The sequence below is a fragment of the Podarcis erhardii genome, assembly GCF_964252035.2.
Source record: "Podarcis erhardii genome assembly, chromosome: 11".
Taxonomy (NCBI): domain Eukaryota; kingdom Metazoa; phylum Chordata; class Lepidosauria; order Squamata; family Lacertidae; genus Podarcis; species Podarcis erhardii.
The window spans coordinates 10,961,482-10,977,928 of record NC_138501.1 but is presented as its reverse complement, the minus strand read 5'-3'; the positions used below and the strand labels follow the sequence as shown (position 1 = coordinate 10,977,928).

Below are 16,447 nucleotides of genomic sequence, written 5' to 3'. Positions count from 1 at the left end.
AAAGAATGCTCAGTCATAGTGTCATACATGATGAATGAACGAAGACTGGGTTTGGGTAGAATTGCACCTGGACCAATCATATAAAAGACCCACTGAAAATGCATTGCAGTTTTTAAAAGGTAGAGTTTGCATGAAGACTATTTTTACTGCCACCTTAGTCTGCATCCGCAATGGGAAGAGAGCAAACATACTACCAGAGCCAATACGTAAGGGACCTATTTGGCGAAGATCAACAACAGCAACCCAGTAGGCAAGGTAAGCTGCGCTTCAAATGGTTGCACTTTCGCTGCATGAGTTCTAGAGGCAAACAGAAGAATGTGGATTGGTGGAAGACTTCATGTCATAGGCTTAAATTCTTTTTTTTAAAAAAAATTAATTTATTTGGTTTTTCAGATTAATATTAAACATAGATAATAAAAAACAAGTATCCAAGGAATCTTCTGGAGTTCCCTTTGTGGGTCCTATTATTAATAATTTCTTCCTGCATCTTTTATAATGATCTAAATCTTTTACATCTCCATTGTATCCAGAATTCACTATTAAACTACAAGTGATATTCCAATCCAACTAATGATTTTAACTGTTTACAATGCTCTTTAAGATCAGTTATAAATTTCCCCCATTCCTTATTAAAAATTTGGTCTTCCTGATTTCTGATTCTTCCGGCCATTTTTGCCATTTTGGCATAGTCCATCAATTTCATCTGCTATTCTTCTCTGGTAGGAACTTTATCTCCTTTCCATCTCTGGGCCAATAACATCTGCACAGCTGTGGTTGCATACATAAATAGTCTTTTCTGCTCCCTTGGGATTTCAGCACCTAGAATTCCTAAAAGGAAGGCTTCAGGGTATTTTTTAGCAAAGGTTATTTTAAACATTTTTTTCAACTCATTCTGTATCATTTCCCAAAATCCTTTTACTCGCTTACATTTCCACCACATACAGTATGATAAAAGGTGCCTTCTTTCCCCTTACATTGCCAGCATACCTTTGAGCCTGTTTTAGTCATGGACTTAAATTCTATGGCTGTTTCTTTTTTAAAAAATGTTTCTTCTTCTGCCATACAACAGTGGGAAAGTTGGAGATGGGTGAGTGAAAGGAGGTGGAGACAAATGCAAAACTAAGCCAACAAACATTCTGGGTGGAATTCAGCATAGCACAGAGGAGATGGTTCTTCCCCCATGGGAGTATTCATAACCCCCCAGAGTAGATTTGGGGGAGACACAGGGGCACTCAGTGGGAGGAGGGGGTAAGCCTTATTGTGGAAGCAAAAATCCTTGCACCGACTCCCACCGCATGGTAGAATCCAGCCCTATATATTATATAGAGAGAAGATGGCCGTAATTGGAAACCTTTGAGGCTTCCTTTTCTTCTGATACATAAGCCATTTCTGCAACCCCCTGAGAATATGTCTAGGATGCAATTTATCCCCTTTGTTTGGGCTATGAGAAGTACTTTTATCCCCATAACTTGTGTATTCAAACAGCATTCTAACTCCTGAAATAATTCAGTATATTTCATTAAATGCAGCACATTATGCCCATCCTCAATCTGAACCCACCCATCATTTTGACAAAAAGAACATCATCCACACGCACAAGAAGCCCTGATCCTGCCATAGGCACCCATCTCATTGCACCTCTAGTGTGGAAACAGCCCGAGGCCAAAGGATGCTCTTTTAAATTGCCTTACTGCAAACTGGGACAAAAAAAAAAGGTTGCATTGATTTTTGCAGGCTCTTTGGACATTTACAGCCTGCCGGAAGGAAAATCGAATGTAACCCCAACAGGAGAGGTACCGGCCTATGTGAATACGCAACACATAAATATGGAAATCCTTCAGGCTCTTCAGGCAGATGCTGAAAACCTGTTTAGTGGGACAACAGAAAGTACCAAAGACAGCAGCCCAGGAAAAGATCTTTTTGACATGAGTAAGTTCCTCCTGAAAATTCTCTAAAAGCCTCTTTTTGAATTTTCCTTGCATCTCGGAACTCAGTATTTTGCCAACAATCATTCAGTTAATAGCTGTAAGGGAGGGGTGTTTCTTTAGCTGTTGTATTAGGCAGGACATGTGGCAGCCCTATATAGAAAGGTAAAAAAGGTAAAGGACCCCTGGATGATTAAGTCCAGTCAAAGGCAACTATGGGGTTGCGGCGCTCATCTTGCTTTCAGGCCGAGGGAGCCAGTGTTTGCCCACAGACAGCTTTCTGGGTCATGTGGCCAGCAGGACTAAATCGTTTCTGGCACAACAGAACACCATGACGGAAACCAGATTGCCCGGAAACGCTGTTAACCTTTCTGCCACAGCAGTACCTATTTATCTACCTGCGCTGGTGTGCTTTCAAACTGCTAGGTTGGCAGGAGCTGGGACAGAGCAATGGAACTCACCCCGTTGCGGGGATTCGAACTGCCAACCTTCTGATCGGCAAGCCCAAGAGGCTCAGTGGTTTAGACCACACTGCCACTCACGTTCTATACAGTCCCAAGAGGCTCAGTGGTTTAGATTACAGCTCTACCCGTGTCCTGAATAAAGAAGCACACAATCTCTGATAGGTCCACCCACCATTGTGAGGCTCAAGCAATGTAAATGATGCCTCCCCAGCTGTTGCCATTGGCTGTGGGTTTCTTGTGATGTCACAAAAGCACTTGGCAACTGAGTGGATGTAAAGTCAGGCCAAGGGGAAAGCCCTTTTCTGTTTCCAGCAGGACACACCTTGCCATGGATGTGACAGTCAGCAATGCCCAGGTTTCTTTCACTTGGAGGAGGCAAACTGGTGAATGGAAGGAGGCAATCCTCTGGCAGTGGGATGCTAGGGAGCAATAATAAGGCAAGTTTGCTTGCTTGAAGGCTGCTGGTATCTGTGGTTAGAAGCTGGTGGACGTCTCATGATGGACCTAACAGTAGCTTCTGGCACAATGGGACACCGTGATGGAAACCAGAGCACATGGAAATGCCATTTACCTTCCTGCCACCGCGGTACCTGTTTAACTACTTGCCCTGGTGTGCTTTTGAACTGCTAGGTTGGCAGGAGCTGGGACAGAGCAATGGGAGCTCAGCCCGTCGCAGGGATTCGAACTGCCAACCTTCTGATCGGCAAGCCTAAGAGGCTCAGTGGTTTAGACCACAGCACCACCCGCGTCCTATAGAACCCTATACAAGATCCCAGACATATGTATCAGACTATGTGCCATCCATGGTCTCTCCTTTAATTCCTTTTATGCTTTTACCACCTGTCCCAGATACAGTTCCTTGCCTTGCTGCTTCCTGCCAGTCCACTTCCTGCCAGTCCACTTTCTCAGGAGATGGAGATGACAGTGAGGAAGGAGATTTCCACAAGGTCTCCCTCACCGCCCATGCAAATAAGGGTTGAGGTCTTTTTTTGCCTGCTGTGACAAAGACAGAATTGTGTGCCCTACAAAATGACAGCACATTGATCCAGAAAAACCAGAGAGTAATGATAGTTGAAAGAACTGAAACGCTACATTTCACGTATCTGAAAGATGGCAACTTTCTCACTTTAAAAGCCTGACAAGTGAAAGCAAAGCTATAAAACAGGCAGGAGGACAAAAAAATAATAATTGAAGCCTTTGAACTTGTTGTCATAACTCTATTAGCCAAATGGAGATCATTCTCAGTTTCTGTTGCTGTTGAGCAGAATGGGGAGAAATTTTCTTGAAAACTGTAATTGCCACAGCAGCAACTTTTGATCCTATACCTGCTGGGGTGCCTTGTGAGGTATGTATTTGCTGCGCTAAAATCTAGGGACTTAGGAGAAATCCCTATTCTTAGTTTAGCACAGTTGTCATTTGCTCTGTTAATTTATTCAATTGAAATTACTGATCAGTGGGAGCACAATTTCTCTCCATTATAATATATGATGATAATGATGATGATGATTTATTACTTATACCCCACCCATCTGGCCTGGCCTCCCCAGCCACTCTGGGCGTCTCTCAACAAAATATTAAAAACATGATAAAACATAAAACATTAAAACTTCCCTAAACAGGGCTGCCTTCAGATGTCTTCTAAAAGTCAGATAGTTGTTTATTTCCTTGACATATGAAGGGAGGGTGTTCCACAGGGTGGGTGCCACTACTGAGAAGGCCCTCTGCCTGGTTCCCTGTAACCTCACTTCTCGCAATGAGGGAACCACCAGAAGGTCCTTGGAGCTGGGCCTCAGTTTCTGGGTAGAACTATGGAGGTGGAGATGCTCCTTCAGGTATATAATCCAGAGGAAGTTAAGGGGATTTAAGATCCAATGGAAGAGACCTCAGCCTCCCAACCTTTAGATTGCAGCAAGATACCCAGACATCTTTCGTCAAGACAGCACTTTTATTGTAGGGAAACACAACGAGTCACTGAACTACGCTGAATTGCTGTCCTGCTACTTATGTCACTAATTTGTATTTGTTACCCACCTTTATTAACAGGCCCTTTTGAAGATGCTCTCAAGAACCAAACCCCTGGGTCCATTTTGAACAAGGCTACCTCAGTTGAATGTACCAGCCCACTTCTCTCCAGAGCAGAAGGTGCGGCAGCAGAACTGAGCACAGAACCCTGGTATCAAGGGGAGATGAGCAGGAAAGAAGCCGAACAGCTCTTAAAGAAATGCGGAGACTTCCTGGTTAGGAAAAGCACCTCCAATCCAGGCTCGTACGTGCTGACTGGGTTACACAATGGACAAGCCAAGCACCTTCTCTTGGTGGATCCCGAAGGAACTGTAAGCATTTGACCCCAATGAGGGGGAACAGATTGGGGCTGGGCGATGCTTGGTTTTCAAATATTTGGTGATATATCCCCAGCTAAAAATCGCAATATACCGGTGTATCACAGTGCCTGAAATAAGGGTGGAGCTACGTAGAGGCATTGGCAGGCTTCACAGTTTTCCCCATGTTGTGATGTTTGCATATCACACACACACACACACACACACACACACACCACAATTCGCAATATATTGCCAGGTTGGGGACCCCTGCCTTATACAGTGGTACCTTGGCTTTTGAATGTAATCCGCTCTGGAAGACCGTTCAAGTTCAAAAACCGAAAACTCAAAACGGAAACTTCAAAATGGAAAACTCAGTACGGAAGCCGCGTAGCATGTTTGACTTCCGAGGGGTGTTCGAAAACCAAAGCATTTACTTCCGGGTTTATGGTGTTCGAGTTACGAAACATTCATCAACGGAGACATTTAAAAACCGAGGTACCGCTGTATTGTAATAATGTAATGTGCTCTCCAATCCCCAGGTGGTAAGGGCTCTCAGATGTTGTCAGAGCATACTTTGGGTTTCTTTGAAATGAAGGTAACTGGAGTTGTCTTTGTAATAAGTGGTGGGTTTTTTTGTTTTGGTTTTACACATATACACAGTTGGGAGGGCTCACAGCTCACAGCATCAACTCTCCGACAAGTCCCATTTCCCATTCATTAGGTTACTGGGGTTGGTGGGGCCTTCAAGGCCAAAGCTTTGGATTCAGCACAGAGAGGAAGCCATGCCTCTGTGTCTCTTCCCAGTCCTGTTGAAGATGAGACTGGAGTCTGATGTTCTTTTTCACTCGTAGACTAGGGCGGTTCATAAAAAACTTTTTTTAAAAAAAAAAAATGCTTGCTCCAAAGGTCTTATCTTACTACACTAGGGATTATATAGCTATATCTGAAATTTCTTGCATATCAGTTAATATCTGGACCCTGCTCCACTGAATTGAAATTTCAGCCTTCGCAACATAGGAAAACGGCCAAGTAAACAGCTATTTTCGTGGAGGAGGGTCAAGATATTGACTGATATGCATGAAATTTCAGATATAGCTATATAATCCCTAGTGTAGTAAGAGAAGACCTCTGGAGCAGGCATTTTTTTTAAAAAAAGTTTTTTTTTATGAACCGCCCTATCGTAGATGCCATCGCTTCCAGCCAGGGGAGTGGGGCAGAATCCTGTTCTTGTTTGCCCACTTTCTGGGGGTGTCTCCAGCTTAGCAGTATCAGGGGCAACAAGTTACATGTGATCTGCAAAGAGACAGCAGACCTGTCTGGAGCCATTAACACAACAAAAAGTTCCATTTGACCACTTCCAAAAAATATCTACATGGTGCCTAGGGAACAACTTGCACCTTAATATCAGCAAGACAAAGGAAATGGTGTTGGACTTTTGGAGGAAGAGAGGAGAACTAGCCTCACTGTACATCGGAGAGGGCTGTGTGGAGAGAGTCTCTTCCTTTAAATTCCTAGGAGTTTATCTCAGTGAAGAACTTACTTGGAAAATAAATACAACCCAGGTGGTTAAGAAAGCCCAACAGAGACTCCATCTCCTCAGAGTATTGAGGAAGAACGATGTCAATCAACATTTGATGATCTCCTTCTACCGGTCAACAATAGAAAGTGTCCTTTCATACTGCATCATGGTGTGGTACGCTGGTTTGACATCGTCTGATAGGAAGTGCCTACAGAGGGTGGTGAATACAGCACAATATATTATGGGCTGTCCCGTGAATCCGCTTGGAGGCTTGGAGTGAATTCTAAAGACAACATTCAGACTCCCACTGCCCCCTGTAACCCTCTAACAATGATTTCTTGCACGTCTTTAAGATGCCTCAAGATTCTTTGCTGTGTGTGGTTGTTGCTGCTGCAACAGGCTAACACAGCCAACTTTCTGCTTGCAGAACCAATTTCCTTTTGAGGGTTGAATGCTGGATGCATATAGTCTTTTAGTAAAAGGTAAAGGGACCCCTGACTGTTAGGTCCAGTCGTGACCGGCTCTGGGTTTGCGGTGCTCATCTCGCTTTATTGGCTGAGGGAGCTGGCATACAGCTTCTGTGTCATGTGGCCAGCATGACTGGCAAACCAGAGCAGCACACGGAAACGCCGTTTACCTTCCCACCAGAGTGGTACCTATTTATCTACTTGCACTTTGACGTGCTTTCGAACTGCTAGGTTGGCAGGGGCAGGGACCGAGCAATGGGAGCTCACCCCGTCGCGGGGATTTGAACCGCCGACCTTCTGATCGGCAAGTCCAAGGCTCTGTGGTTTAACCCACAGTGCCACCCGTGTCCCAGTCTCTTAGTATCACCTGCTTATCTATGAATGACATGACAGGGGTGTGAGGAGAGCTCCACCTGCAATTCCTCAACACCTGGGATCCCAGCCTGCAATTTCCATCAGAGCTCAGCAACATTTAATCTCTTTCTGTCAAAATTCAGAAACTCCCCTGCCAGCGTTTTCCCTAGTCACATCTTCTGGAAGGTGTGTGTAACATTGAATGGAATAGCCACTGCAGTGCAGCCAACGCTTTCATAAGATGCAAGAGACATTTTGCTGGCTGGCTCACAGCCTCCCCTCAAGCAACGAATGCAACTCACACTGTTAACGCTAGAGGTCAGTCAGAGATTAGTTTTGGAACTATTTCCAACAGAGCAGAATTCGCCTGAGGTTGCTGAGGTGTTTGTAGCAAGCCAAACGCTTCATGCGAACAAGAAAATATATTTCATTTCAAAAGTGTGCTTCTGTCTGTGCCTCACGGGTCAAAAAGGAGGTGAGTCTTTTGCCAATTTAGTGTTGAGAAAGATGTAGCTACCTTCCAAAATCTCTGACATTCTCAAAACACATCCCTGCGCTGATGTTGGAAATTCCACTTTGCTATCCCCATTGCTTGTTTACTCATTTATTTATAAGTGATTTGGACTCATTTCAAAAGCCCTCTGTAAGTGATTAGAGCAGACCTCTGCAAGAGAAATCTGCCTCTTCTGTGGGTAGGGAGAAAACTAAATAGGGGATGAGAGAAAGAGAATGCATGCACCCCCAACAAATTCCCCAATAGAGTATCATTTGCATAATAATAATAATAATAATAATAATAATAATAATAATAATAATAGATGCACAATTAATTCTAATCAGATTAGGCTCATTGAAGTTAATAAACATGGTGAAGTTTGGTCCACTAATTTCAGTGGGTCTGTTCTGATTAAAACTTAGTGGCACACTACCCAATGATTTATAAAAATGCACAATGTTTTGTTTACATAGCGTTTTATATCAGCTGACCCACTGTAATGTAGTGGAGAGAGTATTGGGCTTAAACCAAGGAAATTCCTGCCAGGCCCTGTGGCTCACTGGGTTTGTATGTGTATTGGACTGAGGATAACGGATAAAATTCATTTGGCTAGTTTGGTCCTTAGCTTAAAGGCCAACATGATTATCAATAATAGTTAATTGTATTTCTATCCCACCCTTCCTCCCGAAGGAGCTCAGGGCAGCAAACAACAAAGGAACAAGATCAGTACAATACAATAAAAAGGGAAATCATTTTTTACAAACCCACATTATTTAGAATTGCCATTTCTGTGGAACTTTTTTTAAAAAAAAATCTTTATTAAAAGTTCAAAAAGTACATAACTATATGTGCACCAGACATGGTGAGATGCAAACAAAAGAGAAACAGAACCCATGCAGGAGGGAAAACAAAGGGGAGAGGGGGGAACCCAAAACTGTATATTTTACAAGGTTGTTATTGTACTTCACCAGATCTTAACCTATTACAGTATTTGTAAGAATGGATTCCAAATATCATTGAATTTGTCCATGGCAAGTCTGCATTTATATGCAAGTTGTTTGTATGCTGTGAGTTTATATAAGTCTTCAATCCAATTGTAGAAGGGAGCCGCATTTTTATTTTTCCAGTTCATCAGTATCATTCTTTTTGCTGTGGTCAGGGCACGGAGAGTCCACTCATATTTTCCTTTTGTAAGGTTCTATGTGTTGGGTATATAATTCAAGAGGATATTTTGCTCTGTAATGTAAGGTTGTTTGGTATAGTTCTGTTGATGGTTTCAGTTACCTTCTGCCAAAAATCTTTCAATATAGGACAATGAAAAAACATATGTTTAGAGAAGCATTATCCCTATTTGCATCTCCACGTTAGATATCCTAGACCAGGGGTCAGCAAACTTTTTCAGCAGGGGGCCGGTCCACTGTCCCTCAGACCTTGTGGGGGGCCGGACTATATTTTGAAAAAAAATTATGAATGAATTCCTATGTCCCACAAATAACCCAGAGATGCATTTTAAACAAAAGGACACATTCTACTCATGTAAAAACACACTGATTCCCGGACCGTCCGTGGGCCGGATTTAGAAGGTGATTGGGACATATCCGGCCCCCAGGCCTTAGTTTGCCTACCCATGCCCTAGACAGCCCTTTTTAAAACAAACATAATGGGGTCCAGTATATTCTAAATATTATTTTGTTGTTGTATGAGCCTCAATTTAAGATCCAGAGAAACCCTTGTTAGAGCAATTGAAACAAGTTTCCCACTGTGTGGTCAAAATGGAGAGCTCTAATTCTTTATTCCAATCTTCCCTCAGTACCTGTACATCAAATTGGTTTTCTAATAACAAAGATTTATATATGTTGATGCCCGGGGGTTTTTTGTTGGGCCATTTCTGTGGAACATATACAGACTTTCTCCTTGCACCGTCTATTTTTCAGGTTCGTACAAAGGACCGCATATTTGACAGCATCAGCCACCTCATCAACCACCACCTGGAGAACAATTTGCCAATTGTTTCTTCCGGGAGTGAACTTTGTCTCCATCAGCCGGCTGAGAAAAAACAGTGACTCCCCAGCCCCTCACCTCATGGCTAAATATGTAGCTGTGTTGCTCACAAGCCACAGTCAGAAAGGAACTGCAAACCTTTGTCTGTAGAAAAAGAATATCACCAGTTTATGTTTTCTGTAGGTTAAAGAAATGCCATTCTGTGTGGTGCCAAGACGAAGAACATTCTTGTGGCTTTTCAGAGTCGGTAAAGAATGGCAAAAATAGCAGGTGGATGGGTTTTCTTCAAAACATGTAATCAAAAGTGTTCCTGATTCCTTAATATGAATATTGACCGTGTACATACACACACATTCTATAGAAATACGGTAGATATTTATATTTTTGAAGTCAGTCTGCTGAAGATAATGGGCCAAAAAAGAAAAAAAGAAAAGCATTTTAAACTGAAGATACAAGAAATGAGTGATTGTCTAGATTAAACAATACCTACATCCGGTCTTGTTTCCCTGAGAAAATTGATACAGGAAATCTCAAGGGTAGTTTTATGATAAAATAAGCACAATAACAGAGAGAAAACAGACAGGATCCAATGATTAAATAGTGGGTGATGTAACATGAATCAATGAGCTAATATCTCAACAGGAAAAGTTAGCTTGAAGCAACTTTTCAAAGCATAATTCATTGTCTCTTAAGTACAAAAGCATTTCCCCCCCTCTTTCTGATGTCCCACTTAAATTCTTATATAAATGCTACTCCAAATTGTTTGTAACTTGTTTTGGCTTTGACTTGGTGTGATCTCTCTGTGTATGAGGTATATGCATTGATTTTTCTAATAATATACCTTAAGATACAACTTTGATTTATTAAATACAGTGTTCGGTATTAAGACTCTTCTACATGTAACTTGCTCTTGTAGCAGAGAATATAAGGCTAAGAGGATGCCAGGAACATTTACATGTGTGTGATTTTTAAACATACTTGCCACAGTCCCACAGTCGTCACTGGCAACTGATCAGAGGTAACAGCTGGTTGCTCCCAAATGTGTCCCCATCTGAATCAAACATTGAACAGGTACTGCCTGCTGATTTGCTGCACATTCCAGACAGACAAAAAAATTAATAAGTGCCGTATCATTTAATTCATAAATGCTGAGATTCATTTGCACAAGTTGTTTTTTTTTTGGGGGGGGGAGTAGCCTCCAGATATGATGGCTTAAGCAAATAAACACAATACAGTGGTGCCTCACAAGACGAAATTAATCCGTTCCGTGAGGCTCTTCGTATAGCGTTTTTTTCGTTTTGCGAAGCAAGCCCATTGACAGCTTAGCGGATTAGCGCTATCAGTGGTTTAGCAGCTTTTAGCGATCAGCTGTTAAGCGGCTTATCAGCGGATCAGCTGATAAGCGGCTTAGCGGCTTAGGAAAAGGGGGGGAAACCCGCAGGAACTCGCAAGACATTTTCGTCTTGCGAAGCAAGCCCATAGGGAAATTCGTTTTGCGAAGCGCCTCCTAGCGGGTTTTCCGTCTTGCGAGGCGTTCAACTTGCAGGGCACCACTGTAGAAGACATGCTCATGGAAAATAGGATCTATCGATAGCTATAAGTTATGTTAATGAAATACTCATGTACAGAGGCAGCATCTACACCAGAACGGCAGGTGTTGGGATAAACAATAGTGAGTGATCATCCCTGTTCTGTCCTGCTTGTTGTCTTGTAAGCATTTGTTGCAACAGAAAGGTGACAACTATGGGGTTGCAATGCTCATCTCGCTTTCAGGCTGAGGGAGCCGTTCTTTGTCCACAGACAGCTTTCCGGGTCATGTGGCCAGCATGACTAAACCGCTTCTGGCACACAGAGGACTGTGACCAAAGTCAGAGTGAACGGAAACACCACTTACCTTCTCATAGCAGCAGTACCTATTTATCTACTTGCACTGGCGTGCTTTCAAACTGCTAGGTTGGCAGGAGCAGAGGCAGAGCAATGGAAGCTCACCCCATCACAGGGATTCAAACCATCAACTTTCCGATTGGCAAGCCCAAGAGGCTCAGTGGTTTAGACTACAGCTCCACCCATGCCCTGAATAAACAAGCACACAATCACTGATAGGTGCACTTGCCATTGTGTGGCTCAAAGCAATGAAGACGATGCCCCCCCAGCTGTTGCCATTGAAGAAGAAGAAGAAGAGTTTGGATTTGATATCCCGCCTTTCACTCCCTTTAAGGAGTCTCAAAGCGGCTAACATTCTCCTTTCCCTTCCTCGCCTACAACAAACACTCTGTGAGGTGAGTGGGGCTGAGAGACTTCAAGGAAGTGTGACTGGCCCAAGGTCACCCAGCAGCTGCATGTGGAGGAGCGGGGAAGCGAACCCGGTTCCCCAGATTACAAGACTACCACTCTCAACCACTACACCACACTGGCTCTCAACATTGGCTGTGGGTTTCTTGTGATGTCACAAAAGCACTTGGCAACTGAGTGGATATAAAGGCAGGCCAAGGGGAAAGCCCTTTTCTGTTTCCAGCAAGACACACCTGACACTGTCCAGGTTTCTTCCACTTGGAGGAGGCAAAGTGGTGAATGGAAGGAGGCAATCCTCTGGCAGTGGGATGCTAGGGAGCAATAATAAGGCAAGTTTGCTTGCTTGAAGGCTGCTGGTATCTGTGATTAGAAACTGGTGGACGTCTTATGATGGACCTAACACTAGCTTCTGGCGCAATGGGACACCGTGATGGAAACCTGAGCATACGGAAACGCCATTTACCTTCCTGCCGCTGTGGTACCTGTTTATCTACTTGCACTGGTGTGCTTTCAAACTGCTAGGTTGGCAGGAGCTGGGACAGAGCCACGGGAGCTCACTCCATCCTGGGGATTCGAACCGCCAACCTTCCAAACGGCAAGCTCAAGAGGCTCAGTGGTTTAGACCACAGTGCCACCTGCGCCCACTGTGTGCAAAGTGAGCACACCACATTCCCTACCCTGGTCGCTGTGACAGTGACTGTCAGTCAGTGCAAGGCAGTATCTTCTCCCATCCTTTTTCAGTGGTTGCATACAGGAAAGGGCTGTAGTTAAGTAGCAGAACATTGGACCAGGTGACCCCACACGGTCCCTTCCAACTCTGCAATTCTGTGAACTATGATCTGTTTTGAATGCATAAGGTTCCAGGTTCAATCTCTGGCATCTCCAGAAAAGGCTAGGTATTGTCCTCAGTCTGGAACTCTGAAGAGACACTGGCGGTCAGTGTAGACAACATTGAGGAAGATGGGCTAATGGTCTGACTCAGCCAGAGGCAGCATCCCATCTTCCTTTGTGTGCCTTTGCACAAGTTACAGCTATGGAATAATAATAATAATAATAATAATAATAATAATAATAATAATAATAATAATAATAATTTATTATTTATACCCCGCCCATCTGGCTGAGTTTCCCCAGCCACTCTGGGCGGCTTCCAATCAAGTGTTAAAAACAATACAGCATTAAATATTAAAAACTTCCCTAAACAGGGCTGCCTTCAGATGTCTTTTAAAGAGAAGATAGCTGCTTATTTCCTTCACATCTGAAGGGAGGGCGTTCCACAGGGCGGGTGCCACTACGAAAAGGCCTTCTGCCTGGTTCCCTGTAACCTCACTTCTCGCAATGAGGGAACTGCCAGAAGGCCCTCGGTGCTGGACCTCAGTGTCCAGGCTGAACAATGGGGGTGGAGATGCACCTTCAGGTATACAGGAACGAAGCCGTTTAGGGCTTTAAAGGTCAGCACCAGCACTTTGAATTGTGCTCGGAAACGTACTGGGAGCCAATGCAGATCTCTCAGGACTGGTGTTATGTGGTTCCGGCGGCCACTCCCAGTCACCAGTCTAGCTGCCGCATTCTGGATTAATTGCAGTTTCTGGGTCACCTTCAAAGGTAGCCCGACGTAGAGCGCATTGCAGTAGTCCAAGGGGGAGATAACTAGAGCATGCACCACTTTGGCAATGCAGTCCGCAGACAGGTAGGGTCTCAGCCTGCGTACCAGATGGAGCTGGTAAACAGCTGCCCTGGACACAGAATTAACCTGCGCCTCCATGGACAGCTGTGAGTCCAAAATGGCTCCCAGGCTGTACACCTGGTCCTTCAGGGGCACAGTTACCCCATTCAGGACCAGGGAGTCCCCCACACCCGCCCGCCCTGTCCCCCCAAAACAGTACTTCTGTCTTGACAGGATTCAACCTCAATCTGTTAGCCGCCATCCATCCTTCAACCGCCTCCAGACTCTCACACAGGACCTTCACCACCTTCACTGGTTCTGATTTAAAGGAGAGGTAGAGCTGGGTGTCATCTGCATACTGATGAACACCCACCCCAAACCCCCTGATGATCTCTCCCAGCGACTTCATATAGATATTAAAAGCATGGTGAAGAGGACAGAACCCTGAGGCACCCCACAAATGAGAGCCCAGGGGTCTAAATACTCATGCCCCAACACCACTTTCTGGACACCTCCCCTTAATGCTTAAATGCAAAGTAAAATAATAATAATGGGGGAATCTACTTTTGATCCTGGGTACTGAGCACCTGAAAAAAATTATCAGACTTCACTTTAAAAAGAAAAAGTAGATTATTACTTCCTAGTCACAATGGAGCTCAAAGCTTCCAGGATTTTTGGATTGTCATATGTTTTCTGAAGTTTAGCTGCAATAGAAATTAGAAGATCAAAATATGAAGCATGGTATGAATGGAAAATATCCCATAAAGAAATAGAGGAACATATGCTAGCAGTCTGGCTCCAGTTTCCCTTTCTCATCTCCATGGAATTATATTCTCTGCCTTGCTCTCATCTGCATGCTGTGTTGTTAAGTCATGAGAATTCGTAAATGCTTATTGCATCGTACAGTAATTTCTAACAAGCAAAATTCCATATATTCATAAGGGAATTTAAAGAGGGGAAAATGTTTTGTGGGTGTAATTATGTGTAAGTGGTGTTTTCCATACATAAGGAGGTTTCAATTCTCACATTTTGCTTTAACGCAAGTGGCAAAACTCACACATTTTGGTGGGAGCAGATTCCATCCCAAGAATGTACACATAAACAGACAGCTCAGTTTCATTGCTGTCGTCCAATCAAGATCAATGGCACTGAAGTGGGGATCAAAATAGCCATTGCCACGGAATATGTAAATAGTCTGGGGACGCGGGTGGCGCTGGGGTAAAAGCCTCAGTGCCTAGGGCTTGCCGATCGAAAGGTCGGCGGTTCGAATCCCCGCGGTGGGGTGCGCTCCCGCTGCTCGGTCCCAGCGCCTGCCAACCTAGCAGTTCGAAAGTAGATAAATAGGGACCGCTTACTGGCGGGAAGGTAAATGGCGTTTCCGTGTGCTGCGCTGGCTCGCCAGATGCAGCTTGTCACGCTGGCCACGTGACCCGGAAGTGTCTCCGGACAGCGCTGGCCCCCGGCCTCTTGAGTGAGATGGGTGCACCAACCCCAGAGTCTGTCAAGACTGGCCCGTACGGGCAGGGGTACCTTTACCTTTACCTTTTTATGTAAATAGTTACTGTCCGTCACACAATATTTTGCTGGAATCATATATCCTCATAAAAAGGAAAGTAAAATGCAAATGAAGTTTGGCACAAGAGATCCAAGATGAGCAATATATGCATTAAACTATAGCTGTTTCCCCTAAATGGTGATAAAATAGGGATCAAATGGTACCCAAAAGCCTTCCAAACAATGCTGAAATTTTGCTTTCCTTTCCATTGCTTTCTTAGCAGGATTGTCAAAAGGAAGGACTGGGTGAGGTATATTGTTCACTAAATTTTATATTGGGCTAATAGCTCTCCTGCTCAAGAAGGTTTTGTGCCACTAAGAAGTGGGATCAATCATAAAGGTACACCTTGATTTAAAAGGTATAAGGGATACTGGAATTTCTTCTGCACTTTTCTGGCACTTAAGCTTTTGGATTGCACATTCAGCAAACATTTCATGGGCAGCAAAAAAAATAGGTGTGAAATAGTTCAACCTTTGCCAATTTGTTGCCCTCTAGTTACAGTGTGTTGGACTACAATTCCTATCAGCCCCAGCCAGCAGAGCCCTTTTGGCGTAGGTTGTAGTCCAAAACAGCTGGAGGGCATCAGTTTGGTGGTGTGTGATATGAACTGTTCCTGCTGTGATTCATATGCTGGTCCTTCTGTGGTGCAGATGGGCAGGGGAACAGAAGCAGAATGACAGCTCAGCATGCACAGTATCCAAAAATATTTTGCATAGAACTTTTCTAAGGTTCTAGAGCAATCTTCCCCTCTATACGCTGCAAGAATAGACAAAAATTGTGAGAAAGCCTCTGGGTCAACTGGCTATACAGTGGTACCTCGAGTTACAAGTGCTTCAGGTTACAAACGCTTCAGGTTACAAACTCCGCTAACTTGAAAGAGTTATCTCGAGTTGAGAACTTTGCCCCAGGATGAAAATGGAAATCGTGTTTTGGCGGCACAGCACCAGCAAGAGGCCCCATTAGCGAAAGCACACCTCTAGTTAAGAACAGTTTCAGGTTAAGAACGGACCTCCGGAATGAATTAAGTTCATAACTAGAGGTACCACTGTATAAGCTTGAGACAGGAGGTGGGAGGAAATGCCTTCCAAATTTTAAACACAATGACCAGAGACTCCAAGGAAAATTTATTGAGTTGCATATTTTCTCAGAGGCCTTTCTCTCCTATGGAGCTAAAGTTAGGGATTGCCAGACTTTGGGGGCCAGTGAGCACATCTGGAATTTTGAGAAAGGGCCCTTGAGTAGTAGACTCAAGATGGCTTCAGTGGGGTGAGGCATAACACGAAATGACTGCCGCACCAGAAAGAGAGACAGGATCACAAAATGGTGCAAGCATGCCTCCATCGATGGCAGGAAAGGCAACTACATCAGCCAGTGGCATGCTTGGCCA

The 16,447-nt window shown here is 44.1% G+C and overlaps 1 protein-coding gene across 3 annotated transcripts in view; it reads left to right on the top strand.

Moving 5' to 3' along the window:
- SHC3 (SHC adaptor protein 3) overlaps nt 1–9,813 on the top strand; it is a 60,666-nt gene extending 50,853 nt beyond the window's left edge. For all 3 annotated transcript variants that reach the window (XM_081880467.1, XM_081880468.1, XM_081880466.1), the window contains 4 exons: nt 159–255; nt 1,735–1,929; nt 4,433–4,722; nt 9,481–9,813. In XM_081880467.1, coding sequence (XP_081736593.1) covers nt 159–255; nt 1,735–1,929; nt 4,433–4,722; nt 9,481–9,609 — 711 coding nt within the window. In that variant the 3' untranslated portion in view covers nt 9,610–9,813. The remainder of the gene's footprint in view (nt 1–158; nt 256–1,734; nt 1,930–4,432; nt 4,723–9,480) is intronic.
- The last annotated feature ends 6,634 nt before the right edge of the window (nt 9,814–16,447 follow it).